This window comes from Zeus faber, assembly GCF_960531495.2.
Source record: "Zeus faber genome assembly, chromosome: 4".
NCBI classification, from domain to species: Eukaryota; Metazoa; Chordata; class Actinopteri; order Zeiformes; family Zeidae; genus Zeus; species Zeus faber.
The window spans coordinates 22,729,262-22,756,667 of NC_137191.1; the positions used below are offsets into that span (position 1 = coordinate 22,729,262).

Genomic DNA, 27,406 nt, shown 5'->3' on the forward strand with positions numbered 1-27,406 from the left:
TATCTTGCCCAGAAAATAAATGCGCTCCCTGCTGCTCGTCTGGACCGCCTCTTCAACTTTTTCCTACTGGCTAAATAAAGTCATTTATTGTGGAATATGATGCATTACAACACTGTAGTTGCAACATTATTTTCCTGCTGTGATTATAAAAAAATAATGTCGGGAAAGGAGTTATTGTCTTCTTTTTCCCACTTAAACCACACAGTGGTGCCTGCTTAAATAGGGCTATTATTTGGGCTTATATTATTCTATTTTTTTCCAAAGTTGACAATTGATATTTGGATTTTGGAAGAAAAATAAACCCCGCTCAGGCACGGCCCCAAATTATTTATTTGTTTGTTTATTTGTTTGTTGGTTTACCCTTAATCACCTTTTGGGCACTTGCCCGTCTTAAAGTCTCTGCACGGGACTGTAGAGTGGGGAAGTGAGACAGCTCTGAGCGGAGAAGGGGAGAGCCTCTGCCCCCTCTCTCTCTTTATCTCTCACTCTCGCTCTCTCCGCTCCAGTTTCAGAACATTCGGAATTTTCCTGGTTTCCTGATTAAAAACAAATATTAAAAATTGTCTGTCATCAATGTCAATCGCGATCAATGGAGTCGATCGCCGATAGATGATTTGATCGTAAGTCTGCCCAAGCTTACTAGGCGGACTGTTTTTTTAGAATTGTGCGTCGCCGTGGTGCAATGGGACAAACCCGTGGGGGAGGTCCTAACAAATTACATTTACATTTACATTTAGTCATTTAGCAGACGCTTTTATCCAAAGCGACTTAATTGCTCTGATGGTGCATTTTAAAATGTTTGGCAGATTGGATCGATCTAATCCATTTTAAAGTGATGTTGGATTGGACTGGCACGCTGAACGTCATGTAACCAGCGTCCTGTCTCGCCTCTTTCAGCTGTCGTGTTTGGCAGTGGCGAAGGGCGTCCTCCACCAGGTCACTGCCGCCCTGGCCGTGGCGGAACAAGAGCTGAACTTTGAGCACAGGTAGCGCCCGCACACACACACACACACACACACACACATAGAGTCGCCATCATAGAAGTTTGCATGGAGGCTTTTTCTATTATTAATGTGAATATATGTGTTTGTATCTGCAAATAGTTCCCATGTTCCTCTCTCCTGCTCTCTGAAGGGACCTCCACTGGGGCAACGTTCTGGTTAAAACCACCAAGATGAGAAAGGGGAACTTCCTCCTGAACGGAACAAACCACTCTCTGGTGACCAAAGGGGTGCTCGTCCGCATCATTGACTACTCGCTGTCCCGACTCGAAATTGGTCAGTCATTTACTGGTTTATTAATTTTCTTGCTTCGCTGTGCTGACGGTTGAACTTTGAAGTCATTTGATGTTGTCTGTCCAGATTGCCTGACCGTGTCATGTGACACGGTCAGGCCATATACATAGTGAGAATATACATAGTGAGAATTGCGACCAACTTTTCAGTATCCTGTGTGGCGTGTATTACAAAAACAATTCAGAACAAATATTAATTCCAGAAATTTATAAATTTGCAACTATGGTGGATTTTATTTTAAGCAGAAAATGGTATCATAACTTCTAGATTTGTTTGCTGTAACGTCGCGAATGACCAAACCTTTCTTTCCCCTTCCCAGTAACAGCTGGAGTGAGTACCAGCCACACTCCAACATCCTGTGGCTGCACTACCTGTGCTCCAAGCTGCTGTCAATGAAGTACCGGATCACCGGGTGGCGCGGGGCCAAGAAGACACGCATGGAGCTTGACCGGTTCCAAAATACTGTGCTGCAGTACGGCTCAGCCACCGAGGTGCTGCAGAGCTGCCCCCTGTTCCAGTAGCGCTGGAAATAAACTGGCAAATCACGACTAGGCTGGTTCCTTTTCATATCAACACACAAAAGTACACAAGACTTATAAAAACAAAATATTTTATTCAATTTTTTCCTTAAGATAAGATTATTACTTTACAATTTAGCATTGAGACGTGTGTGTGTGTGTGTGTGTGTGTGTGTGTGTGTGTGTGTGTGTGTGTGTGTGTGTGTGTGTGTGTGTGTGTGTGTGTGTGTGTGTGTGTGTGTGTGTGTGTGTGTTGAACTGCCTCCATACATGACTGCCGTCTCGATGCGATACTGTTGGTTTTGCGTTAGGATCCGTCATTGTTCATACAAAGGAAGACTGCTTTTGGCGAGAAGGCATTCCCAAACAAGATCCCGGGGTGGGGGGTGTTTTCAGAAGAGGTCAGGCATGTGTTTGAGAAGCACTTTTTGGTTGAGCTTTGAGGCAATGTCTGAGAAGATGGCCTTGCTGGTGATGAGACTGTCCATGTTTCTTGTGCTTGTTTGTATGTTTTCTTCGTAACATCTTGGAATCCAAAGTGGAAGAATGCGTCTACCAGGTGATTAAGGGTTTGACTTTCAATCTGGACGCCACTGTTTTGACGTGGTGACGTTAACGTAGAACACCGCTCCTGCTCCTGGGCAGGCCGTGATTTGGGCTAGTGGATCAAAACTAAATGCAGCGCACCTTCATTTTACAGTGTTTTTAGTATCTGCATACCTAAAACGGTGGCAATAATGTTCTGACAACTTTGGAAATAGGATGTCATTTAGTTTGGGTTTGACATTTTTAACCTAAATTAACAAAATATTAAAAATCTTCATTTTCTTTTTTGTTTGTCCCTCCAAAGTGGCTTACCAATCAACAACTCGATGGAACTGAAAATACAGCCATGTGTTCTGCTTACACCAGGCGACATTCTGGTTTTGTAGCTCACGCTCAAGTACTGATTATAGAAGTTTGCCTCTTGCCATCTGTTGCAGCCGAACCTCTTCAACGTGCACATGTTTGAGTTGGGGAAAACCGGAGTCGGTCGCAAAACCGGCAAAACCCCATATTCTATCGTCGATGATATATAGCCCTGGTGTGAAGAAGAAGCAATGACCTGGATAGGGGGCAATGTCCTTGTAAGTGTGTGTGTGTGTGTAGGGGGGGGGGGGTTCTTCAGAAGGAGAAGTATTTGGTGAACCACTCCTGCTTCAGCCCTTCTGTCCCAGTGGCTCTGTGCTCCAGGTAAGGACCCCTGTCAAACACAAGGAACAATCAGGCTGTTGGAATTTGACATTCGAGCAGTGACCTTCAACCATTATCACACCATGGACCCTCAACTTCATACACAATAGGGTCACAGGGCCCATTTGCTAAGATTTTGTCCCCTGGACCCCAATCTGAATCGGCCTTTTAGATACATATAATCACATTCCTTTAATGATAAAAAAAATTTGCATGGGACCCCCTGGAACCTCTTCAAGGACCTACATCGAGAAACTGCATTAAAGGATGTGTGTATAAAAATCTTTTTTTTATTTTTTACTTATTTTTTCTTTCAATTTAAACAACTGTTACTACAATTTGTTTGGATCTTGATCTATCCTCATGAGTTCCTATGTACATTACATGTAATGTCTATTCGGATTCTATGTTTGGATGAATTGATTGTCTCTAGTGTTGAACATTGGTCATTGCACTAGCACTCAACACAACTTTTACGGGACCCAAATGGCTTGCCATACCTCAATAACATCACCATAAACCATAAAAATCCATAACTGTCACTTTGTCGTCTCTTCTTAAAATGTAATTTTCCTCATTACCTGCACTACAATGAAATTCGATATGAGAAAGTCCTTCCCAACACCAAGTGTGTTCAGAACGTGTACTGTTGGGTTAGGTATTTTGGGTTGTATGAAAGGGTTATTACACAGTTTTTACTTAATAATTGTATAATAACAATAACCTATTTACCTGACTGGCTGGGCCTGCAGGTGGGGGCGTAGCTCCCGGGAGGACGGGCTGACGTAGCGGATGCCCGCCTGCGGCGAGGGGCAGACGGGGAGGGGGGCGGTGGGCGCCGGCGTCGGGGCGGCGCAGGAGTGGCGGGACCGGGTCGACTGCGGGGGGGAGGGGGAGGAGTGGCGGCTGAGGGAGAGGGAGGAGTGCTTGTGCGGCAGCGAGGAGGTGGAGTAGTGCGGCGCAGGCGGGTGGGGGTGGGAGCCGGAGGGGTGGGGCAGGGTGGAGGAGGAGCGCTGCTGGAGGGACGGCGAGGAGCAGGAGGAGGAGGAGGAGGAGTGCGGCAGGAAGAGGCCCCGGTCGCAGGCGCCGCCGCCGGGGATGCTGGTGAGCCGGGGCGGGGGCTCCTCCTCTGGACGCTTCCTCTGTGGACGACACGACAGCGGGAGTCACACCTCCAACTCAAGCAGCCGCCTTCCATATCGGACACTGTCCACTCTGGTGTTTGTACGGTATCAGGATCTGACTCGGCCGTGATGTGACTCAATCTCATTTCGGGATTTCTCCGCCTGAATGGTTACTACGCCGGTGAAGAGCGATGGGAGGAGTTTCTCCATCCACCTTCCAAAGTCCATTGAATTTTGATGCGTCTTTAGAACCGACATTGGCTACTGAGCAGAATTTCACGACTCGATTCTAATACAAAAGGGTCAAGATTCGATTCGATGTCCATAATATCCAAAATTGACGAGACGGCTCATGATACGATTCTATATCGATGTATAGACATTTTAAACATGATGAGAATTGCTGCCAACTTTGCAGTGTGAATTACAGAATAATACAGAAATTAACTGTTTCAATTCATTTCAGACAGCTGGTTCATTTCAATGGAAGCTTCCATACTAAAAGTATCTGCTTTTAAATCCATTCAGGAACTGAAACAATCTAATCGTGTCGGAGAATTATTTTATTTTTTTCAACGCAGCCTATACAGCGTGATTCGCAATTGTGACGTAATGAATCCACATTTTTTCCAAATGCTTCACCGCATGTGATTCTGCCGCCCTGGCAATCCGCCCGGTGCCCGGCGAGCCGCTGCGGGAGTCGGGGAAAACCTCATCCCAATCGTCACACGCTCTCTCAAACCACAAGACGCCTCCCACTCACCCTCATGGTTGGTGTGAGGCTGCCGGGGTGGGGTTTGTTGCTGTTGTCGCGGAGTCTGAGGGTGCTGCTGTCCCCGGTGGCTGGAGGGTGGAGCTGCAGCTGATGCCTCTCGTCCTGCGCGGGGGGGGGGGGGGGGCAGGAGGCATTTGAGGAGGAGCGGCACTTTTGCACGTCTTCGCTGCTGCGTTGCTACGCCAACATTAAAGGCTACGAAGGGCTTACTGTGCTGATTCTGTTGTCCTCCATTTTAGCTGCCATTACACCGAGCGCTGAATTATTCATACGGAATTATTGGTGTTTTCGTGGAGTGTTTCCAGGAACGGAGAGAGCAATGGTTTTAACCCTTGCACTTCTGAAATTAATGATGTTTATTGATGGTACAAACAGGTCGGTATAGTATTAGGGTTTGTGTGTGTATGCGTATGCGCGTGCGTGTGTGTTTTCCTATAAGTACGAGGACCACTCTCCTGTGTGTGTATGTATATGTGTATGTGTGTGTGTGTGTGTGTGTGTGTGTGTGTGTGTGTGTGTGTGTGTGTGTGTGCGCACGTGTGTGTGCATGTGAGTGTGCGTGCGTGCGTGCGTGCGTGCGTGCGTGTGTGTGTTTTCCTATACTTGTGAGGACCAGTCTCCGAATTGACTATTTCTTGGTTTAGAATTGCACCAGAAACATCACTTACCGGGTGTATTTACTCAGACATGCCTTTGATACTGGTATTGTGTGTGTGTGTGTGTGTGTGTGTGTGTGTGTGTGTGTGTGTGTGTGTGTGTCCACACCCACCACCAATCGTTTGATGAGCTCGTCCCTCTCCGTGAGTCTTTCCTGAAGTCGACACAGATGGAGCTCATCGAACCGAGGCTCTCTCTTCCTGCACCGCTCCTCCCGCTCACGCAGCCTAGAACACACACACACACACACACGCGCGCGCACACGCACACACGCACACACGCACACAGACATACTAATTAGTGGTACATTCCAACCAGGGTCCAATGAGCTCACACTCATTTCAAGTAAAGGACACAGTAAAATGGGGAAGTGTGACAGGCTGACCACTGAGGGTAGCGTGGGACAGGGGATAATTGCATTCCTGCTTCTTTCAGCACCAGGAGCATCGGATTAGCGCCACACGACTGTACCACACCAAGGGAACAAGGGAGAAACCAGCAAGGAAGAAGGGAAAGACAAAGTGTGCTGAGCATTTGAATTAGGGATTATTATAACTGATGGCGACGACGTCTTTTCTCGGTTTTTCGACTTTTTCTCCAGACATTTAGATAAACAAAACATTGTCGTTATTTTTCGAACAAAATGTCATGCCTTCCGCCCAATATCCGACATTTGTTTCTTATCCACCAAGACTGATTCCAACTGAATCTTCCCAGAGTTCCTTTCACCTAGCTGTGTGTGTGTGTGTGTGTGTGTGTGTGTGTGTGTGTGTGTGTGTGTGTGTGTGTGTGTGTATGCATGCGTGTGGTCGCACTCTGTCTCCAGGGCGGCGATGCGAGCCTGCAGGTGCATCTGGGCACTGCTGTACTCGGTGGCCAGGCTCTGCAGCTCCTTGCGGTGCTCCCTCCTCATCTCCTCCACCTCCTCCTTCCGCCGCTCCTCCTCGCGCTCTTTCCGGCGCTCCTCCTCCTCCTCTTTCGTCTCCTCCTCCCGTCGCTCCTCCCAGTGTTTCTGGGACTCCTCCAGCTTCTCCATCTCCACCCTCAGCTTCTCCACCTCCTCCTTCAGCCGCTGCGCCTCCTCCTCCAACTGGGCGTCGCTTTTCTTCAGCGCCTCAGCGTCCTCCTTCTCCTTCTCCTCCTTCTCCTGCTCGGGGTTTTCCAGGATCAGCCTGCGGAGGGGGAGTGTCGTTAAGGCATAGTCTATAACATAACTTTTAGTTAATTTATTGTTTATTGTATTGATGCTCCTTTTGTTAATTGTTCATTTTAGGATTTTCTTTAAATATTTTTAGGTTAATTGCAAATGATCTATCTTTCCATATTGTCTTATTTTGTGTTGTTTATTTATTTTAGGATTATTACAGGTCCAGCCCGCAGGGCTGACTAAACTGGACCCTGTGTATTGCTGCCTGCAGCCATATTTTTTTTATTCTTAGTGTTTTATTTGAATTTATCATAAATGTTTAAGTTTGTAGTATATTGCCATTTCTTTACACCTTTTTTTGGTTTAGAGTACGTTGACAAATGTTTTTATTACATTTTCAGGTTAATTGTGTATTATCTATCTATCTTCTTTTTCCACTCTGTTCAAAACAAGTGAAACAATCCTCTTCCTCTTCACTTCCTCACTACACAGGATCATCTTCAGGTCGAATTCTGTGCTCTATATGGAGCTCGGCACGTGGAATACTTAAATACCTATCGGCCATGTGGACGGTTCCTTATTTTTTAGTTTTATCTTTATTTTATTATTATTATTATTTTAAATGCAACTGCATTATCAGTCCAACATAGTCTGTCCCAAAACTGCTCTTATGCTTGTAATTGTATGTCTGTGCATGTGTCTGTTTCCTATCTGTTTTTACTTATGGCCAAAATCAAATTGCCTTTGTGGATTAAAAGAGTTGTATTGAATTGAATTGAATTGAATTTGTCGTAAAATTCATTCACTGTGGGTATGGAGTATGAGCATCCTTGAGAAGGGTGCGGAGGTTCATGGGCAATTCTAACTTGATTCATTTCTCAGCTGGAGTAGAGATGCACGAGATAAGAGCTACTGTTGCTGTCATTAATCCTCTTTAAACAAGGCGATGGTTGACCCGCTTTGTTAAGGTCAAACAGCAGCGAAGTTCCCAATTGTATTTTCTAATTGATTCTTTTTATCGATTTTTTTCTGTTATTTTTTGGGGGTTATATGTTGTTTATCATTAGGCTTCCTATATATTCTCATATTGCGTGCAGTTAAGCGTGAACCAAATTTTTCCATGGATTGCCATTTTATTCTTTTATTTTTTATTCCATTGCTTTATTATAATTCTTGCCTTATTCTTATTCTTATTTTTTGTTGTAAGCTGTTGAATCCATCCATCCACCCATCCATCCAATTTTATGCCCAAGATCTGGCAACCTACGGCTCAGAAATTATATCAAAATAATCATTTTTTCAGTGCTGATACAAATGTCACCTGGATCTTGATGTTTTTATGTTATGTTAGCGCTCGTTGCAGCGCTGGGCTCAGGACAGGTCAGGTGACCAGTTTTGGATGGCCAGATATGGATGATAAAAGCATTTCCCCAAAAACATAACCACAACTTAAATCTCCCGTCTGTTTCCTTTCACCCTAACCTCGTCGTCTCCTTTCCTCCCCCTCTCTCCCACCTTTCCTTCAGCTGCTCCCTGAGAGTGGCGTTCTCCCTCTGCAGCTCCAGCACCGTGCAGCGACTTTCGTCCAGCTGCCGCTCAAACACCTGCCACTGGTTCTGCTGCTTCAGGTCCTGCACACAGACACACACACACACACACCCCCACGCACGCCCAGACGCGCACACACACACACACACACACACACACACACGCACACAAACGTGCACACACGCACGCAAACATGCACACACACACACACACACACACACACACACACACACACACACACACACACACACATACACACAATGATGAGTATAGAACCAGACTGGAAGCAGAACATTCTTTAAACACATGATCTAAAAACATTTTCTGATGGGTGTGTTTTTTACTGCAGCTTAGTTTAGGAACTGCCCTGTGTGGGCAGTACATCCCACACAACCCTCCAAAACATGCACCCTGGTCATGTGACAGAGTGAAAAAAACAAGAATCTAGATATTTGAATTAATCCCAGGTTCATAATGTATTTTCTATTTGCAGAGGATCTGGCTTCAGGCTTTCAAATACCAAGGCTGTGAATTGTGTGTGTGTACAGACGCTCATAAGTTGTCGTGTGGACGGGGGAGAGGTGCGTTTGTGTGTGTGTGTGCGTGCGTGCATGCGTGCGTGCGTGTGTGTGTGTGTATGTGTGTGTGTGAGACCTGCTGCAAAGCCATCATCTGTGTGTGTGTGTGCAGCTCGGCTTGGAGGTCTTCGATTTGCTGCATGTGTCTCTGGGTCATCTGCCGGCTCCACTCGGTGTGCTGCTGGTTCAACTCCGCACGCTGCTTATCTGTTGGTGGAAATCGTGCACAGAAACCAAAAACAAAAACGCATAAGCATAAGCATTTGCAGGAAGCGACACACGTGCACAGGCTCTTAGAAAGCGATATGGTGGAAATAGAAAGAAAAAAAAAAAACAATGTTGCCCATTGGTACACGTTCCCTTCCACTGTTGCCATGGTGAAGTGTATCCATGGCAATAGCAACTTCACTATAGCATTTGTAATCTGAATGGGTATGAATTGTGTGTGCATGTGTACTGTATGTACCTATGTTTTATTACAGGGTTCATTCTGGCATTGCAAAATAAAATTCAAGGACTTTCAAGCTCTATTTTCTTATGTTCAAAGATGTTCAAATATCATAAATGTGACTGTATGTAAATATATGTGTGTGTATGTGCACCCATGTGTGTGTGTGTGTGTGTTCCGTGTTTGTGTCTGCAGGGTTCTTTCTGGCATTACAAAATGAAATTCAAGGACTCAAAGCACTTTAAGCACAAATTTTCATTTTCAAGGACAAACAAATATCGTACATTTTCAATGTGATTTATTATTTATACTAGTATATCTATTATATCTATATATCTATTATTAATCTCATTGTCATCTACTATTATATGTTTCTATTTCCAACCATGCTGGGAATATCCAGCGCTTAAATTTCTGAGGACGAAATTTAAGCCCTCAAGCACCTCAAGGATCTGGCAAGAACCTTGTCATTAAGAAAGATTTAAATGAGATTGCCTTCATTTGTATATCTCTGTTTAATCTGGAAGTACAGTGTGTGTGTGTGTGTGTGTGTGTGTATGTGTGTGTGTGAGATTGTGTGTGTGCGTGTTGTGGGGGGATTTTCTGGTGCCTATATGGTGAGAATATTCAGCGTGTGTGTGTGTGTGTGTGTGTGTGTGTTACCAAGCTGCAGATGGTGTAGCGTCTGCAGCCGGCTCCTCTCAGACAGCAGATCCTCCTTGGCCTTCCTCTCCAGCGCCTGCAGAGCCATGGCGTGGTTGTGTCTCTCCTCTGCCAGAGACTGGGTTTGGGGCTCCTCCACCACACAAACACAGGCTGCTTCAGGCCATGCAAACATGTTGTCTTTTTTTTTGTTTTGTTTTGGTCACAATTTACGGCACGCCAACGCACACTGTGTTCTGTGGTCAAGTCGAACGCGTTTGTGTAAACACGCACGTGCGCTTTATGCATCATCTCCACACTACTCCCTACACATGAGTCAAAGCTTCTAAATTATTCATCACCTTTCAAACAGCGCACATAGTTTGAGTGTGCATATGCATAAAGCCTGCATGTGTGTGTGTGTGTGTGTGTGTGTGTGTGTGTGTGTGTGTGTGTGTGTGTGTGTGTCCATTAGGGTTCGTTGCGTGTACCTGCAGCTGTTCCCTCAGTTTCTTGTTAATATCCATGGTCTCCTGGACCTCCTTCCTCAGCCTGTCAATCTCCGGGTTGCCATGGCAATCCTCGCCGAGGCCCGCTCTCTTTTTCTCCACCTGCCGAGATGGAACGATGCAACATTGTGGCTTCAAATATTTTTTTACGCAACACTTTTTTATCTTACAATAACAGCTTCAAAAGCATTTTGATGGTACATTGACTTGTGATATGGAGAATGGCACCCCTTTATCCATACGCCTGTTCTTGCACTATGTAACTTTGGTGTTCGGGAAAAGTGTTTCCTGAACACCACGTTGCTTTTCTTCGTAGTGCCGCTTTAGGCTCCAGAAATTACCGTTTTTTTTGCCTGGAAGAATTTATTAAAAACATAAAACAATAAATCATAAACTCGCCGGTCAAAATATAATAACGCTCACACAAAACGCAGCCGCTCCACCTCCCCGACGGTGCGGATGAGACGGGGCCAGTGGTGGTGCCAAATCCCAAAAGCTACGCGCATCTGCTTTGTATATACCGTACACCGTCCGTCCCGTCAGCTGGAGGCTCACCTGGGTCTGCAGGTCCACTACTTTTCCCTGCAGCTCGGCGAGTTGGGTCTGCAGCTCCTCCTCGCGGCTCTGCCATCGTTGCTCACTTTCGGCGGCGGCGGCGTTCAGCTCTATCCTGAACTCTGAGCGCAGGCGCTCCTCACACTCCACCCTGCAGACAGTCATCACAACATCCCATCATGTTATCTAGTTCTACAGTATATTATGTTATTTTTATATATATATTTTTAAAGTTCATCTTTTAAGATTCACCATGTATTGCCTACATTTATTTAAATGTCTGTTTATTTTTATTCCATCTATCTATCTTGACATTAAAGATTTTTTATTCTTAGGTGAGAACCTGGGGAAAAAGATGAAGGGAATTAAGGAGTAGCTTCACATTTACAGACTATGTGACACTGAGTCTCTGCTGCTCTGGGGGTCTGGGACTCCTCCCCCAGGAATGCAGCTGACATTTTCTAGTATTTTTCATTTATTTTTTTACCATGTGATTTGATAGGAGCTGTTTAGTCTACGGAGGCAGAATGGATCTGACGCAAACCTTCGCCCGAGAGCAGGACGCGCGATGCATCGATATCCCCCCAAGGTGAAAAAAACGACCGAGGTCCACGTACCTGATCCTGTCCTCGGTCTTGCGCTGGCTCTGCTCCAGCAGGCTCCGCTCGGCGTTCAGGCGGCTCTGCTCCAGAACCTTCTCCTCCAGGCGGTGTCTGTCGGCCCTCAGCGACGCCATCTCCCTCTGCTGCCGCTCCCGCTGCTTCTCCCCGTCGCCCTGCGCCCGAGCCAGGCGGCTCTGCACCTTCTTCAGCTCGTCCTCCAGACGGGAGAACTGGGGCCCGGAGGCGTGCGGGGCTTCCTGGGCCGCTGTCTTGGTGCTCTCCTGCTGCTGGACCACCGTCTCCAGCCTGCCGATCTGAAAGTGTCGCTCCGATCAGCAACTTAGTCAATTTTAATCAAGGTTCGCATCAACACGGCCGGGGATTGACCTTTGACCCCCCCATCCCTCACCTCGTTGGTGGCGTCCTGCAGCTTTGTCCTGATCTCCTCCTGTTCTCGCTCCAGATCCCTGCGGATCTCCTCGGCGTTCCTCCTCTGCTCCTCCAGACGAACACACACCTGGAAACCACGCATTCACAGGAAAACTCTTATCGACCTAAATCTTGAAGAGCACGTTCCCGCGGGTTTGCTTCGATGAGGTCATGAACGATGAGCTGTCAGAACGGACACATTTTTATTTTTGGTCTGCCTCCTGTACAGATACAAATTTTCTTATAAACCCCCGGCTTTGTTCAAGTATCTTCTTACTAAAGTAGTTTAGGAGACTTTTGACTTTCACTACATTACATTTAAAAGCAAATATCTCATGATTTAGGGTGATATACAGTATATGTAAATGATAAGGCACAACACCACCTATACCATATTTTGGTAAATGGTATTCAGGATCTGGATGAGAATCATCTGCAGGAAACAGGTACAGTAGCACGTTATGACCTATTATAGATTCTGTTGCATCAGGAATACTTAATACTTTTAATACTTAAAGTATATTTAAGAGCAAGAACTTAATATACATTAACTTAATGCCAGGTTGCCAACTGCTGCTTAAGAAGAAATGCCAACGTGGTACTTTCACTTTTGCTAGAGCCATTCTGTGTGGGGGCTTCAAGGAGCACTGACCTCCTGGTTGGTCTTCTTCTCGGAGCTCAGCGCCTCCTGGACGCTCTGCAGCTCGGCCGCGTGCCTCCTCATCACCTCCTCGATCGCCCGCCGCACCTGCTCCTTCAGCCGCTTCCTGTCGTCCTCCGCCTTCTCTGCCAGCCTCCTCTTCTCCTCCTCCAGCGTGTGCTGCAGCCGGGCTTTCTCCGCCTCCAGCTGCTCCCGGTTGCCGTCCAGCTGCGAGCGCACGCGCACCCTCTCCACCTCCGTCTCCATCCGCAGCCGCTCCGCCTCGTCCTCCCGCTCCCTGCGCACGCGCTCCTTGGCCTCCTCCGCCTCCTCGGCCTCCTTGCGGAGCGCCTCCCGCTCCTCCTCCTTCGCCTTCCGCGCCCGGGTCCTCTCCCTCTCCAACTGCTCCTTCTCCTGCTCCCTCTCCCTCTGCAGGTTCTGTCGCTCCCTCTCCAGCTCCTTTTGCAGGCGCTCGCGCTCGTCGTCGCCGTTATTTTGCACCCGTCGCAGCTCCTCGGCCTGTGCCCGCACCATCTCCGAACGCAAGCTGGACAGCGCCTCGGCGTGCTACGTGCACACACACACGCACACACACACACACACACACACACAGGAACACCATACATGTAGTTCTTTTACATTTTACAACAGTTTCAATAAGAATTTCGAAAAAAAAAATTGTTTTTGTAACTGACCAGTTACAAAACTGGAAAAGTTCATAATCAGGCTTTCTTGGCCAAGTATGCGCAGAATGCACAAACAAGGAATTTGACTCCGGTTCTCAGTGACTCTCAATTTCTTACAGAACAATCAGAACACAAAGTAATGCAAAATTTAAGAAAATAAATACACTAAGTAGCCTCTATAATAGTAGTAGTAATAATAGTATTTACAATGTGTGTAGCAGGCAAACAGCATATGGAATGAGGTAAAGCGTGCAAATTGTAATATTGAATATACTTTAATGTATGTGCATATGTGTGACTCATTCCAGTGCATGTGTGTGTATGTATCTGCACCTGTGTGCATATATTCAGTATTCTGGCATTACAAAATGAAATTCAAGGACTTACAAGCACTTTATTAAGCACTATTTTTAATTTTCAAGGACTTCGTACAAAACAAACAAATATATATATATATATATATATATATGCAGTAATAATAATAATAATAAATAATTATAATATAATATAATCTTAGTCTCATTGTCTGTTATTTATATCAGAATATATATATATATATATATATAATGGTTTTATTACTTTACAATTTGAATAACAAAACCAGGGGGAATATAACAGGTATTCAACGATTGTGGTTTTTTTTAAGGACTTTTCAAGCGCTTCAGCACAAAAGAGACCTTTCAAGGTATTCCAGAACTTAAATTCTGAGGACGAAATTCAAGTACTTCAAGGACCTGGTAAGAACACTGCGCATGTGTCTCTCCGAGTGTGTGAGCAAGGGTGTTTATCTGTGTGTGTGTTTTTGTGTTAGCTGTAGCGCTGTCAAACGATGGTTCGATATTCGAATGCTATTCGAAATTGTAAAAAGAAAATGACGTTCGAATCTGGAAATTATCATTTGAAAAAAAAAAATGCAGCGTTTCAGCAGAAATGTATTACTGCCCCCCCTACCCACAACCTGTGGAGTACCCAGTGATGTTGCTGGATTTCCGTCAACACCGCAGCCAAAGCAAGGCGATTACAAATAAATTTGCCCACAAGGATCTACAAGGATGTGCGGCCGATTAACATCCCGCAGGGGTCTGGATTCAAAGATTTCATCCGCCAGCTTGAGACGAGGTACACGACAGAGTTGGAGTGTCCAACCACCGGGCCGTGGTTGCATTTTCCACCAGCCTGTGAGAACACGGGAGTGAATTATTTCAGAAGCGATCCGCGATGCAGCGAAGCAGCAGAAACGGAGTAAATTAAATATATTCAGAATAAGAGTACGCTGTATTTATTTGCTTTGTTTGGAGAAAAGATTCCTCCGATCGGAGCTGTTCGACAGCGGAACTGAACACACACACACACACACACACACACGCACACACATTTTAAAACTGTAATGGATGTTCAAATATTTTCTAACTTATGTGTGTTTTTCAGGAGGAATATTCAAACATGATTTTTGTCCAATGTGGCCAGCCCTAGTCACCTGTCGTATCTGCCGGGCGTGGTCACTGTTCCTCCCGCTGCTCTGAAGCTCCAGCTCCCTGTTCTTGCTCTGCAGGCGGCTCACCTGGCTCCGCAGCTCCTCCACCTCCGCGCACACACACACCTCGCAGCCACCGCGGCTTAGCAGCTCCTCTGGAGGACACACACACACACACACACACACACACGGGAACAGACAGCGTGAACAAAGTGGTTGAAGCTGATTGGTACACACTTTAAAGCAAATGCCGGGTAAATCACGGACGAACTAGGAGCACATTCCGTCTTTTCCACATCCTCATTTAACGTAATAAGCCGAGAGGAGCGAGCCCTATCAAGCTGACGTAGAACAGATGCGGTTTCAGCCTCTTCACTTCTCTGCTGCTGAACCGAACAGTAGCAGACAGGCGGTAGACGGGAGAGAGGGATGTCGACCTGCTCGGCTCTGCAGCTCGTCCTCCTGCAGCAGCAGCCGCTCCTTGGCCACCGCCAGCTCCTCCTCCGCCCGCTTGGCGCCACCTTCAGCCTCGGAGACGCGCCGCCGACCCAGCTCCACCTCCTCCTCCAGATCCTGGAGGGAAGAGCCGGAGCAGAGAGGCGTTACGAGGGAAACGTTTTCTTTTGTTGTTTTTTTTTTAAGATGTGCTGTCAGCAGGCTTGGTGTTCAACACAGGGTGTGTGTGTACGGTATGTGTGTGTGTGTGTGTGTGTGTGTGTGTGTGTGTGTGTGTGTGTGTGTGTGCGCATCTGAGTCAGAGATCATCTGCAAGTGGAGTTCAAATTCTCAACCTGCAATGCCACTCTATAAATCATCAAGAACTGCTTGCAATAACTCTGTCCTTTGGATGACCTGTCAACATAATTAAAAATAAATAAATAAACATGTGGCGTAACTACCGCCGGTGCATCCGCTACAGCTGTATGTGTAAATATAAAAAAAACAAACGCTGTTTTTTTATTTTGGTTCTATCTTATTTTTCCAGACATTTTTTTTTTTTGCCTATTTCATTTTACGCCGTTCCTATTGCACAGAGCAAAAGAACCACCGTGCGTAATGGACCGTGCAAAACGAACACTCTTGAAGTTGAAATACCTAAAATACTTTCTAAGACCTTTTTAAGTCTAATTCTTACACATTTTTTTGCTTATTTTTGGACAGATCGTGTGTCTTATTTATTGAAGTGTTGCAGCTAAGTACTATGCACTTGGTACAGGGTAGAGGTAGACAGAGAGGCTGTGGACCGTTATTGCAACAGTTTGCTTTGGGTCAGACAACAGGTGAACTGGAACCATTTCTTTTTTTCTGGTCGGCGCAAGGATTTTCTCGTACGCCTCCAACCACGAAGGCAAGTGTTATACACTGAAGAAGCGAGAAGCACCATGAATTGCGCATCAATTTGCGCCCGCTATCTGCGCCGCCTCAGCGTGCGATTCACAAAAGATATTGCGCGAATGATATGCCAGCGCAAACACGCCCATAAGGTTTTGCTGCTGAGTGCAATCTGCCCTTGTTTTGCGACGTCTGATCGCAATTATCCATGTGGCAGAGTAAATAAGGGCAGTTGTCAAGCAGCCCCCCGGACAATGCACGTAACGGGATTTTGCGGTCAGATGCACGGGGAGACCCCCAATGGGGTCTCCCACTGGGGTCTCTCCGGTCTCTGAGGATTTTGTGATCAGACGCAATCAAGACCATGTTGGTCGGAACCATTTCCATTATTTTCGAATCCCAATGTTTAAGGTGAGAGGTCTCTGCTCTGATCGTGCAGGGAGCAGATCGGCACCGCTGCCTTTATTTTTTGTCTAAACGTCGCTCTCACCGCGTGTGGCTATTAGTACCGGTGTTTGTGAATTAGACCCTCGCAAAAAGCAGGCCGCAAAAAGCCGCACAATCCTTTGACGAATTCGCCCCTGAGTTGGGTTCACATAGGACAGGTCAGTGCAGCAGGTGAGTATTGGGTTGGAAAAGGAACGACTGCCACTGCTGGTGTACGGAGCAGGAGGAGGAGCAGATGAGTTTGAAAGCGGAAGTACGTAATAAACACGACGTGAGGTTGTTGACCCACCATAGCCGATAGTGCATTTGGCACGATGTGCCACAATTTTGAATAGTTCTGACAGAGAGCCATCCCCTGATACAGTGATCGAAGGCTATTCACCGCCCGTTTTTAGGGCGCCGAGCTGCCATGTTGGCTCTGCGAGTCGGCCAATTTAGATCTCACATTAAGTATGCAGGAGCTTTAGGGTTTTATAACATCCAAAATGACAACTGATGCAGAGGAACTTGACCAATTTGGAGAAAAATAAATACAAAGAAAGAAAGAAAGAAAGAAAGACAGACAAACAGAGCATCAAACAAAATAAGGGAAGTGGAGAAACATGGAGCTGAGTAAATACGAAGCTGTCTGAGCTCATTTTTTAATGGTCTGCTTCCAGGGTTTATTCTGTGTGTGTGTGTGTGTGTGTGTGTGTGTGTGTGTGTGTGTGTGTGTGTGTGTGTGTGTGTGTGTGTGTGTCAGCTCCGTGCCAGTCTTCACAGAGCTTCCTAATGCTCATGTGTTGGGCGGTGTGGGGAATATATCCTGCTTCAACTGCTCATTAGCAGAGTGTTGGCAGAGCGAATAGCACTCAGCCAGTGCAGACTGTGCTTGTGGTTCGACAAGCAACATCCACTGTATCTTTTTTTTGCCATCAATCTGCCTGCACACACGCACTGTACTTAAACACAGTCTCTCATCCTCTCTCTCTCTCTCTCTCTCTCTCTCTCTCTCTCATCCCATCATGGCCACCATTAGCTGGATACATCAGAGAGGGAAGGGTCGGACATTTCATTTTCCTTTCACCTCCTGATGCTGAGTACAGAGCATTGTTAAGAACTAATAAACGTGTGTGTGTGTGTGTGTGTGTGTGTGTGTGTGTGTGTGTGTGTGTGTGTGTGTGTGTGTGTGTGTGTGTGTGTGTGTGTGTGTGTGTGTGTGTGTGTGTGTCAGCAGGGGGTTGGTGTAAAAAGTGAGTGCGTGCCCCGCCGGCTTCTCTGCCGTAACAATCTGGATGTTCCTCTACGTACACCTCGATGCCATCGCAGCCTTAGCCACTTCTTTACACCCAAGGAAGCATATTCATTTCACGCTTTGCTGACTATGAAGTTTCACGCCGTTAGGCCCGGCCGCTGGCCTCTGAGAATACATGAATAACAATAATGGCTGACAGGATCGATACGGGGTCCAGAGGTAGGATTCACAGTGGCAGAGAGTGGCAGAGAGTTCTGACCAGGCTGCCATGCCAGGAGGCTACTTCCCTGAGAATTCTGAGTGTAAAGACCATGCTCCAAACCTGATGCAAGCCCTTTGAAGGCTGTTTTGTTTCTGTTTGTGTGTGTGCATGTGTGTGTGTGTGTGTGTGTGTGTGTGTGTGTGTGTGTGTGCATGTGTGTGTGTGTGTGTGTGTGTGTGTGTGTGTATGTGTGTTTTAATATACTTGTGAGGACTCGTCTCCGATTTGATACCAGTACAAGATTGTGTGTGTGTGTGTGTATGTTTCACCATACTTGTGTGGACCAGTCTCTTAAATGAAAATGTATTTGGTTTAGAAGTGCACCAGAGACATTAACAGGTGTATTGACTCGACTGACTTTGATACCAGTACAAGAATGTGTGTTCATATATATATGTGTGTGTGTGTGTGTGTGTGTGGTGTGTGTGTGTGTGTGTGTGTGTGTATGTATACCTGGATCCTCTCCTGCAGCTTCATACTTTTCCTCTTGTTCTCGTCCAGCCTCTCCAGGTGACCCTCCACCTCGGCCTCCGCCCTCTTCACCCGCTCCCTTAGAGCGCTGTGCAGCCCCTTCTTCTCCTCCTCCTCCCTCTCTTCCCACCTCCGCCGCTCCTCCCTCTGCTCCACCTCCATCCTCTTCCTCATCTCCTCCCGCTCGTTGTTCAGGGCATTTGTCCTCCTCTCCCACTCCTCCCTCTCCTCCCTCACTGCTTTCCTTCTCTCCTCCTCCGTCCACTCCCTTTCCTCCTTCAGCGTCTTGACCTCCTCCACAAGGGCTTTCAGTCTTTCCAAGTCCTCCTGCTCTCCCGTCCTTCTCTCCTCGTCTCCTCTGCTTCTCTCCTCGTCTCCTTTCCTTCTCTCCTCATCTTCCCTCTTCCTCTCCTCCTCGGCGGCTCTTCGCAGCAGGTCGCACTGGGCCTCCAGCTCCCGGACCCGCTCCCCGGCTTTCTCTAGCTCCTGCCCCAGTTGCAGGCCCTCGTCCCGGGCGGAGCCGAGCTGGTCCCTGGCCTCCCGGAGCTCCTCCTCAGTGGCTTGGAGCCTCTCCTCAAAGCCCTTCCTTATGTCCGCTTCGGCCTCGCGCTCCCTCTCCTCCGTCTGAACCCGGAAACACTCAAAGTCCACCTGCATCTGTAGGGCGTTAGAGCATGTGAGTCAATAACGTCTAACAGTCCCACATAGCCCTGAACACACACTTTTACAAATCCCGCTTCCCCTCACCTGGGCTCCGACTCTTTCCTGCTCGTCCAGAGACTCCTGAAGCTTCAGGAGTTGTGTCCGGAGCACCGAGCCGTCCCCTTCGTGGCAGGTTTCCATGACGATGCGGTGCAGCTCTTCCTGATGGGCATAGGTTGAGGCCTGCAGGGCGGCCTCCTGCTCCTCATTCTTGGTGTTCAGAGAGTAGATCACCTGAGAGGCGGCAAGTGAGGGTGAAAGGGAAGGGTGCAATTAAGATGACAAATTTACACATTTAGCACCGTGTAACGGCACTTTGCACGTTGAACAAGTCGAAACACTGCACGGTGTTATTGCACAACACTTGGACCTAATCAGATCCGAAATTAGCTCTCTGGCCCTGTGGCTGACCAAGTGTCTGACTCTTTTGCCTTAGATAACACTTTTTCAGTTTGGAAAGTGCAGCTCATCGCCTGTTACATAAATACTCGCTCACTGCTTATACAACAGTGCGCTTTATTTGAAAACACCACATTTTCTTTTTGCAATATGATTCCAAAAGGACTTACGACTCGTATTCAATACTACTAATCATGCAGGCAATTGTATTTGAATAAGGAGGAAAGGATTATATCTGTTGTCTTTGATGTTCATCTAATGTTTGAAGTCAGTCATGACTTGAAGTGAAGTGCTAAACACTGTAAAAGCTTCGGGTGCAGTGGAGCAGACTCTGGCATGAATATCTTGTGAAAATAAAAAACATCAGATTTCCCCATAGCATGCCAACACTTAGCGTACACTAGTCTAGGGTTGGATCGGTACCGATACTGCTTTCAGATATTGGTTACTAGGTGGCAAAAGGGTGTTTTTCAACTATAGAAATATATGCTGAACTCCTGTTGTTTTGTTTTTTTAACTTAGGATTTTAAATATATGACCAGATATTGCAATCTACATAGAGTATATTGATATTGTACAAAGCTCCCTATTATTATTGTGACAGTAACCTCTTCCGTATAAACCACAGCAACAACACAAAAGAAAAACACCATTGCAGGCTGTAACAAGTCTCTTGTCGTTTGTTGGGTAAGGGATGGACCAGGAGGCAGGTGGAACAGAAAAACAGTCTTTGCTGGACGTTTATTGTACCACAAACGTAACTGCGCAATGCAAAATTCACACTCATATGTGGGCACTTGCTGCTACGTCACCACTCTATGGAATGGTACCCAGCCTCGCTGTCAGGAGAGAGAGGGGAAGAGGTGAAACCACAGCAGCTTCTAAAGACCTGGTAGCCAGTGCAACCACTCCCCACTGCCACTTACCCCCACCGCCCGACTTAGGCTGATGGGTGGCCCCCGCCGGGCAGGGTAAAGTCTGTTAGGGAACCGGTATGTGCTGAAAATGTCGAAATAAAGCTCCTGTAATAGCCTGCCATCCCTAAAAATCTCCTCACCTGTTTACTTTTGTCTTGGGCAGGCCACAATTGCCGCTGCCTTGTCTATCTGAGGACGCACCTGGCCACTGCCCAAGTGGTACCCCAGATACCGTACCTCCCTCCATCCATATTCATACGCACCTTGGGTTGGCTGTCAGGCGGGCTGCCTCAAATACTCCAGGAAAACCCCCACCTGCCACTGATCCCAGATATGACTGCGGATGATAACATCATCTAGGTACACAGCAGCAAATGCCGCATGCGGGCGCAGCACCCGGTCCATGATTCGCTGGAAAGTGGCTGGGGTCCAAAACAACTCAAACGGAAGTGTTAGAAACTGGTACAAACCATACAGATGGGAGGAGGCCTTTTTTTTTTTCCTTAGACTGGACAAGGGAATGTGCCAGCAGCACTTGGTCAAATCCAGTGCCGTGCCAAGCCGATCCAGGAGTTTGTCGACCTGGGGCATCAGATAGGCATCAAACGTTGACACGTCATTCACCCTGCAATAGTCCACACAAAACCGGATAGACCCATCAGGCTTCGATACGAGCACAAGGGGGCTACACCAGTCACTGCTGGACTCTTCAATCACTCCCATGTCTGACATGGCCTTGATCTCTGCCTGCAACACCTTTCTTTTGAGCTCAGGCAACCAATGTACAGCCACTGGCTTCTTTCTAAATCGACAAACTTAATTGGCTAGAGGAGAAAGGTCAGCTTTAGATCATCTAAATTGATTGGCTTTTTGTTGCCACCTATCTGATGTTTAATACATTAACAAATCTGAAAAGACTTAGACTAGATAAAGGCCTGCTTTATCTCAACATTGAGGAAAGAAGTATCGAGATGATTAACGTTATCGTTTTATCGCCCAGCACTACCTCAAAGATGGCGATATGCGCCCCTGGGTCGTCTGCACCAGTCATTCGTCGCACCGTTATCGGTGGCGTGTGGTCTGCACAGTGCAGCAGCCCGTCCGCTCTCCGCTGGCCCATCAGCTGCCACACAGACAATATCCACTGAATAAAAACTTAGTCTAAAACCTCTAAAAGGTCTGAAATACGTGCAAAACGAAAATCCTTCCCTCAAAAAAGTAAAATAATAATATATATATTATATAGAAATGTAGACCCAAATTCTGGTCATGGTCCATATCCTTTGACCTTTGTGGTTGACGAGGTCTCTTCAAACATTCTGGAATAATTCTCTGGAGTCAAGGTCTCTCTCTCTGTACCAAGTCAACTATGTGGCCGCCATGTGAAATATGGCCCATTCTTCCCACTATTCACGTCCACATCCATGCCATGTCTACAGTATCATCATCTTCTGTTACTGACCCTGACGGCTCACTTATATCCTACCAAAGTGTGTGCCCATGTGAGCGTGTGTCAGTATTGTGTGTGTGTGTGTGTGTGTGTGTGTGTGTGTGTGTGTGTGTGTGTGTGTGTGTGTGTGTGTGTGTGTGTGTGTGTGTGTGTGTGTGTGTGTGCACATGCATGCAAGGGGACACATGGGCTCATATTTACCCAGACGCCTCTCTGTCTGCAGCACACAGCTGGCACAGCACTGCCGGACATTCCCCTGTGTGTGCGTGCGTGCGTGCGCGAGTGCGTGCGTGCGTGCGTGCGTGCGTGCGTGTGTGTGTGTGTGTACGTGCGTGTGTGTGTACAATGTTTTCACTTAGCCCAGTTCCTGGTAGGGATGAGGATGAATGGCATCCACCCACATACTGACCACGGCGTCACTTCTGTCCTGCCACTCAAGCTTTTGCATGTCAACCAAGCGTCCAATGGCAGCACGGCAGACGAACTTTGGCTCATGAACTGTGACTCATGACTCAAACTCATAGACGGAATACCGAATCCTTTCTCGTCATTTTGAACGACGAGGAAAAACCACTGCTGTGAGAGTGAAACTATTTGAGCAGGGAGTCGTGTGTCACTTCAGCTATCAGATGTCTTCTAGTCGAGGCATAACACCTGCTTGTTCACTCTACAGCTACGCAGATTAATGGATAAATCACTTTGGGGAGGTTACGCAGATGGGGTTTAATACAAATCAGGACTAAGCTAATCCTACTTAAATGAATCCAGAATTCAAAATGTTCCTTTCTGACACGCTGCTTAAGGGGGACCTTCCTTATTTTCTGTGATATATATAATGTTACAATGTCAGATGTCAGATGTGTCCAAAGTGTCAAATAATGAGGTAAACTAATGACAAAGTAATCGCTGTTAACAAAACCCTCATGCTTTCGACTGCTCTGCTTCCAAAGGTTTTTTCTACTCTCTGCACCAGCTGACGTCATCTCATCACGGATTTATTTATATGGTCATCTGGTCCATCCGATCCACTGTGGGTTTCTCCAAACAAAACCAACAAAAAAATAGTTTGTTTTATTGTAGATGTATTTATTTATTTTGTTAATTCTCTTTAATTTTTTGATTTATTTTGGTCCGACATTTAAAGCTAAAACCCAATTCGCTCAGAACTAGGTGCTGACTGCTCATTCACAATTAAAGCAACACACACTAAAAAAAAGGCACGTTTTGGAACAGGCCAGGTTTAGAGGCCTATTACAATGGCTCGAATGCATAATCTGATTCGTATTTAGAGCAAAACAATTGAAAAATATGTTTTGGGGACCTCAGAGACCTATATTAACTTGTGTAAAAAGGAGCATAATAGGTCCCCTTTAACTTAAGAAGAATCCGATCTAGACTAGGAAGTCCTAGAATATGATAATGAAGGACTAGTCGGCTCCTTCTGTCTGGTCTTAGTCCAGATCATCCATTTTCTATATTGTCAAGGTCGACCTGGAGGCCCGCATCCATTAATCGAGAGATAAACCTGCCTCCGGCCAGCTTTAATTTAAGCCTTCACTTAGAACTAGATTAACTCTAATCTTCCTTCTGGAAATCTGATTTTTTCTTAAACAAAGACTAGTGCAGTCTGAGACTATTTTAAACCATGACTGAGAAAGACCATTTAGTCCAGATTAAAGGTGTGATTTAGTCTAAGATTAGGCCTAATTTGTGTCCGCAAATCCACCTCTTCTTCTTGTTATTTAACAAGATGCAATCTATATTACAATCCATATAACAATCTATATTATTTCATTTAAGCCTGAGGGTAAAAAAAACCCACAGAAACAAAACAGCCTTCAAAGGGCTTGCATCAGGTTTGGAGCATGGTCTTTACACTCAGAATTCTCAGGGAAGTAGCCTCCTGGCATGGCAGCCTGGTCAGAACTCTCTGCCACTCTCTGCCACTGTGAATCCTACCTCTGGACCCCGTATCGATCCTGTCAGCCATTATTGTTATTCATGTATTCTCAGAGGCCAGCGGCCGGGCCTAACGGCGTGAAACTTCATAGTCAGCAAAGCGTGAAATGAATATGCTTCCTTGGGTGTAAAGAATCGGCTAAGGCTGCGATGGCATCGAGGTGTACGTAGAGGAACATCCAGATTGTTACGGCAGAGAAGCGGGCGGGCATACACTCACTTTTCACACCACCCCCTGCTGACACACACACACACACACACACACCCACACACACTTCATACGCTCAACCACAGAAACAAAAGTGCTGGATTAAAGAGGAGGGGCCATTGTCACAGTGAAGTGCAGGAAATCACATGAGCACAGACTTAGACCTGTCAATCAGAATCGGATGTGTGTCCGAGCGTACGCAGAGACTCTCTCTTTTCTTATATGCTGTACTGGATCCGTCACAGCAGACTGAGCAGCTAGTACACTGCACACGGATGCATGAGAACATTTGGAACAGCTGGCCCGCCATGTCCAGAGCTGCCTCGCTTCCCCTTGTTCTGTTCTGCCATTCTACACACACGCACACACACACGCACACACTGGTTTATCTTTAGAAGTGCCTATGCAACCCCTCCACCTTTTACTGACGGGGTGGCGTAAGGAGTGTGGGGTTGGGGGGGTCTTCCAAGTCAAGTGTGGGTGTAGATAATGGGTTTGACTGTGTGTGGGGTTGTGTGTGCATGTGTGTGTGTGTGTTCTCGCAGAAGAAGTAGGGGGGCTATGAAGCATATAAGGTTACCGTTGCTGACCCATTTCCTCTCCTCTCACCTCCACATCTCTGTCCCGCTTCACACACACCCTCAGAAAAAAAATTTATACGAGTGCCCCATGCATGTTTCGTAAAGACAAAGCTCACAGTGAGGATCTGGTGTGATTAGACTTAGCATTTCAGGGGGGTTCGGGGTGTCAAGAGATATTTTCTGCCATCAAAAGCCGCCCGGGGGCTGGAGTCGCACATGGTTTGGTCATGGAAGTATCATTAGGTGGGAAAAAATGTCTCCAGGCTTTTTAAATGAGACATATTTGGAGGGAGGGAAGGTAAGAGAAGAGGAGCGCGCTGTGGAAAGGCTGGGCTGGCACATTTTATGTCATCTGTAACAAGCGTAGAAGTGCTGACCCCTCATATGTCATCTTTATTTATCTGTGTGTGTATCCCTGTGTGCATGTGTGTGTGTGTGTGTGCGTGCACAGGGGGGGGGGACAAACAAACAGACCCTGTTGCTCTCCATATAGAGGGGGCGTACGGTAGATCTGCGGGGTGTGTATGACTGTTTGTCAAAGCACACACACATGCAAAACACAGGACACGGAGGTGACAACTGCGCGGTCATCAGCCATCGGTGTACCCTGACAACCTACGGGTCATGCCCTGCCTCTGTAAGCCTTAGTAAGAGCAGGATCTGCATGGAGCTGGATGAAAATAATTCTGTAATCCACCTGCATATTTTGACTGCATTTGCATAGATCTGGCTCCTACCTCCTCGGACGTATCTGCTCCTAAAGACTGTTAAGCCGCATTTCAGAGGGAATTTGGATATATAGTGATAAATAGCTTCCAAAAGCCGTTGAAACTGCTGCCAGTGACTGACAATCTCCGGATGCAGAGCCAGTCACGAAAAGATGGAGGGGAGCGCAAGTTGTAATAATGAAAAAATAGTAGAGGTGGGAATGCAGGTTTGTGGACCACGATTATATCTGATTGTATATCGGTGGTTTGGTCATTCTTTGCCATATAATGCTCTCGTCTTTATTGTTGATCAATTTCAAAATCCAAATGATGGCAATGTCTGACCAAAAACACATGACCTAGTAGGGACTAGGCGGTTCTCGGGGAACCCCAGGGGTCCTTCCAGAGGTTCCAGGGGGGTCCCCAGCAAAACGATGAATAGCAGCCACACGTCACAATCACTGCATTAACAAGACGTTGGCACCGCTCGAGAAAGCAAAATAATGACGTTGATCGTAGTTGCGCCGTTATCCCCTAACTAATACAGACAGGTACGGGGGCTTGGACTGAACAATATATGTCACACACACACACACACACAAAACCTTCTGAGATTGAGGTCCCAGAGATAGAATGTCCTAAAGCGCTGGTTCTCAACGCGGGGTCCGGAGAGACTCCAGCTGGGTGTCCCTAAAAACGATCAATCATTAAACGTCGCCGTTATTTCATTTAAAATAGAGCAAATTGAACCGGTCGCCGGCAGATGATACGGAGGGGGGGGGGGGGGGGCGGTTCTCTGGGGACCACCAGTGCAGGCTGAACGCAACCTGTCTTACCTTGGTGAGCTGCGCGATCTTCTTGCACATCTTCCCGTGCATCTGGGAGTCGTACAGCTCCTGCTCCATGTTGGGGAACTCTGCCGCAGCCCCGTTCACGGCGGGGGCCGGCCCCGGAGGGAGCTGCTGGGGGCCCGAAGCCATATCACACTCCCCCAGAGGGAACTTCCCACGCTGGAATAATCACCGCCCCCCCCCCGCCCCCCAAAAAAATAAATAAAAATATATAAGCCGATATATCTCCACGACGTCCCCCCTCCCGGCACCCCTTTTCAACTTTCACTCGTGCGTCTCATTCCTCTACGGACGGCGACGGACCCCGCCACCCGTGGGCAGCAGCGCGAGCGGTTGGGTGGGAGCATTCGGTAGTAAACCGGCGGGGCTCTCCTCGTGCGCTCCGTTCGCCGCTCCCCCCCTCCCCATCCGCCGCTGTCCGCCCAGTGATCGCGGAGGTCACGGGCTGGAATTCCATCGGGGACGCGCTCGCGTTCGCGCCGACCCTTCCTTTCGCGTTAACCGATTAAAAAATCTGAAAACCCCAAAAAAAATTGCCCTTATTCTAAGGAGGCGCGCGTTCCGACCACCTGTCTCGCGACCAGAGGCGAAGAGGGCGTGCAGCCGCGCATGTACAACGGCACCGTACGGGAGACGGCTCCAGCGCACTGCTGCAGTGCTGCCCCGCCCCTACCGGTGCTGCTGTATCAATGGCCGTATCGCCATCGCCGGTGTGGGGGAGTGGAGAAGGGTCTGATGTGATTTAACCGCGTCAGTCAAAAATAAAAAGGAGATAAACGATATGATAATATTGTTATTATCACGTTGTCATCATATTATCACGATCTGCATCCTGCATCTGGATTCCGGGGTGGGTGTCTATGTTCACAGTGTTGGCTTGACCAAGTCATGCACCAGTGCAGCCACACTGTGCATTGCACCCTACTTAACATTGCACATACTATTTAACATAGGTGTAAAAAAATATATATATTTTAATAATAATTATATATATATATATAGATACACACACACACACACACACAC

At 47.0% G+C, this 27,406-nt stretch overlaps 1 protein-coding gene across 1 annotated transcript; it reads right to left on the reverse strand.

The window, feature by feature from the left end:
• Nucleotides 1–2,977: 2,977 nt before the first annotated feature.
• Nucleotides 2,978–26,407, reverse strand: fam184b (family with sequence similarity 184 member B; the record flags this gene model as incomplete). The annotated part of the gene is made up of 18 exons (XM_079999123.1): nt 2,978–3,056; nt 3,779–4,188; nt 4,934–5,047; nt 5,715–5,829; nt 6,418–6,774; nt 8,265–8,380; nt 8,952–9,082; nt 9,987–10,119; nt 10,457–10,576; nt 11,030–11,180; nt 11,647–11,945; nt 12,041–12,148; nt 12,713–13,267; nt 14,864–15,015; nt 15,298–15,433; nt 18,589–19,257; nt 19,327–19,542; nt 26,366–26,407. The coding sequence occupies 18 exons, from the start codon at nt 26,405–26,407 to the stop codon at nt 2,978–2,980; spliced, it is 3,903 nt and encodes a 1,300-aa protein (XP_079855249.1).
• Between the last annotated feature and the right edge of the window lie 999 nt (nt 26,408–27,406).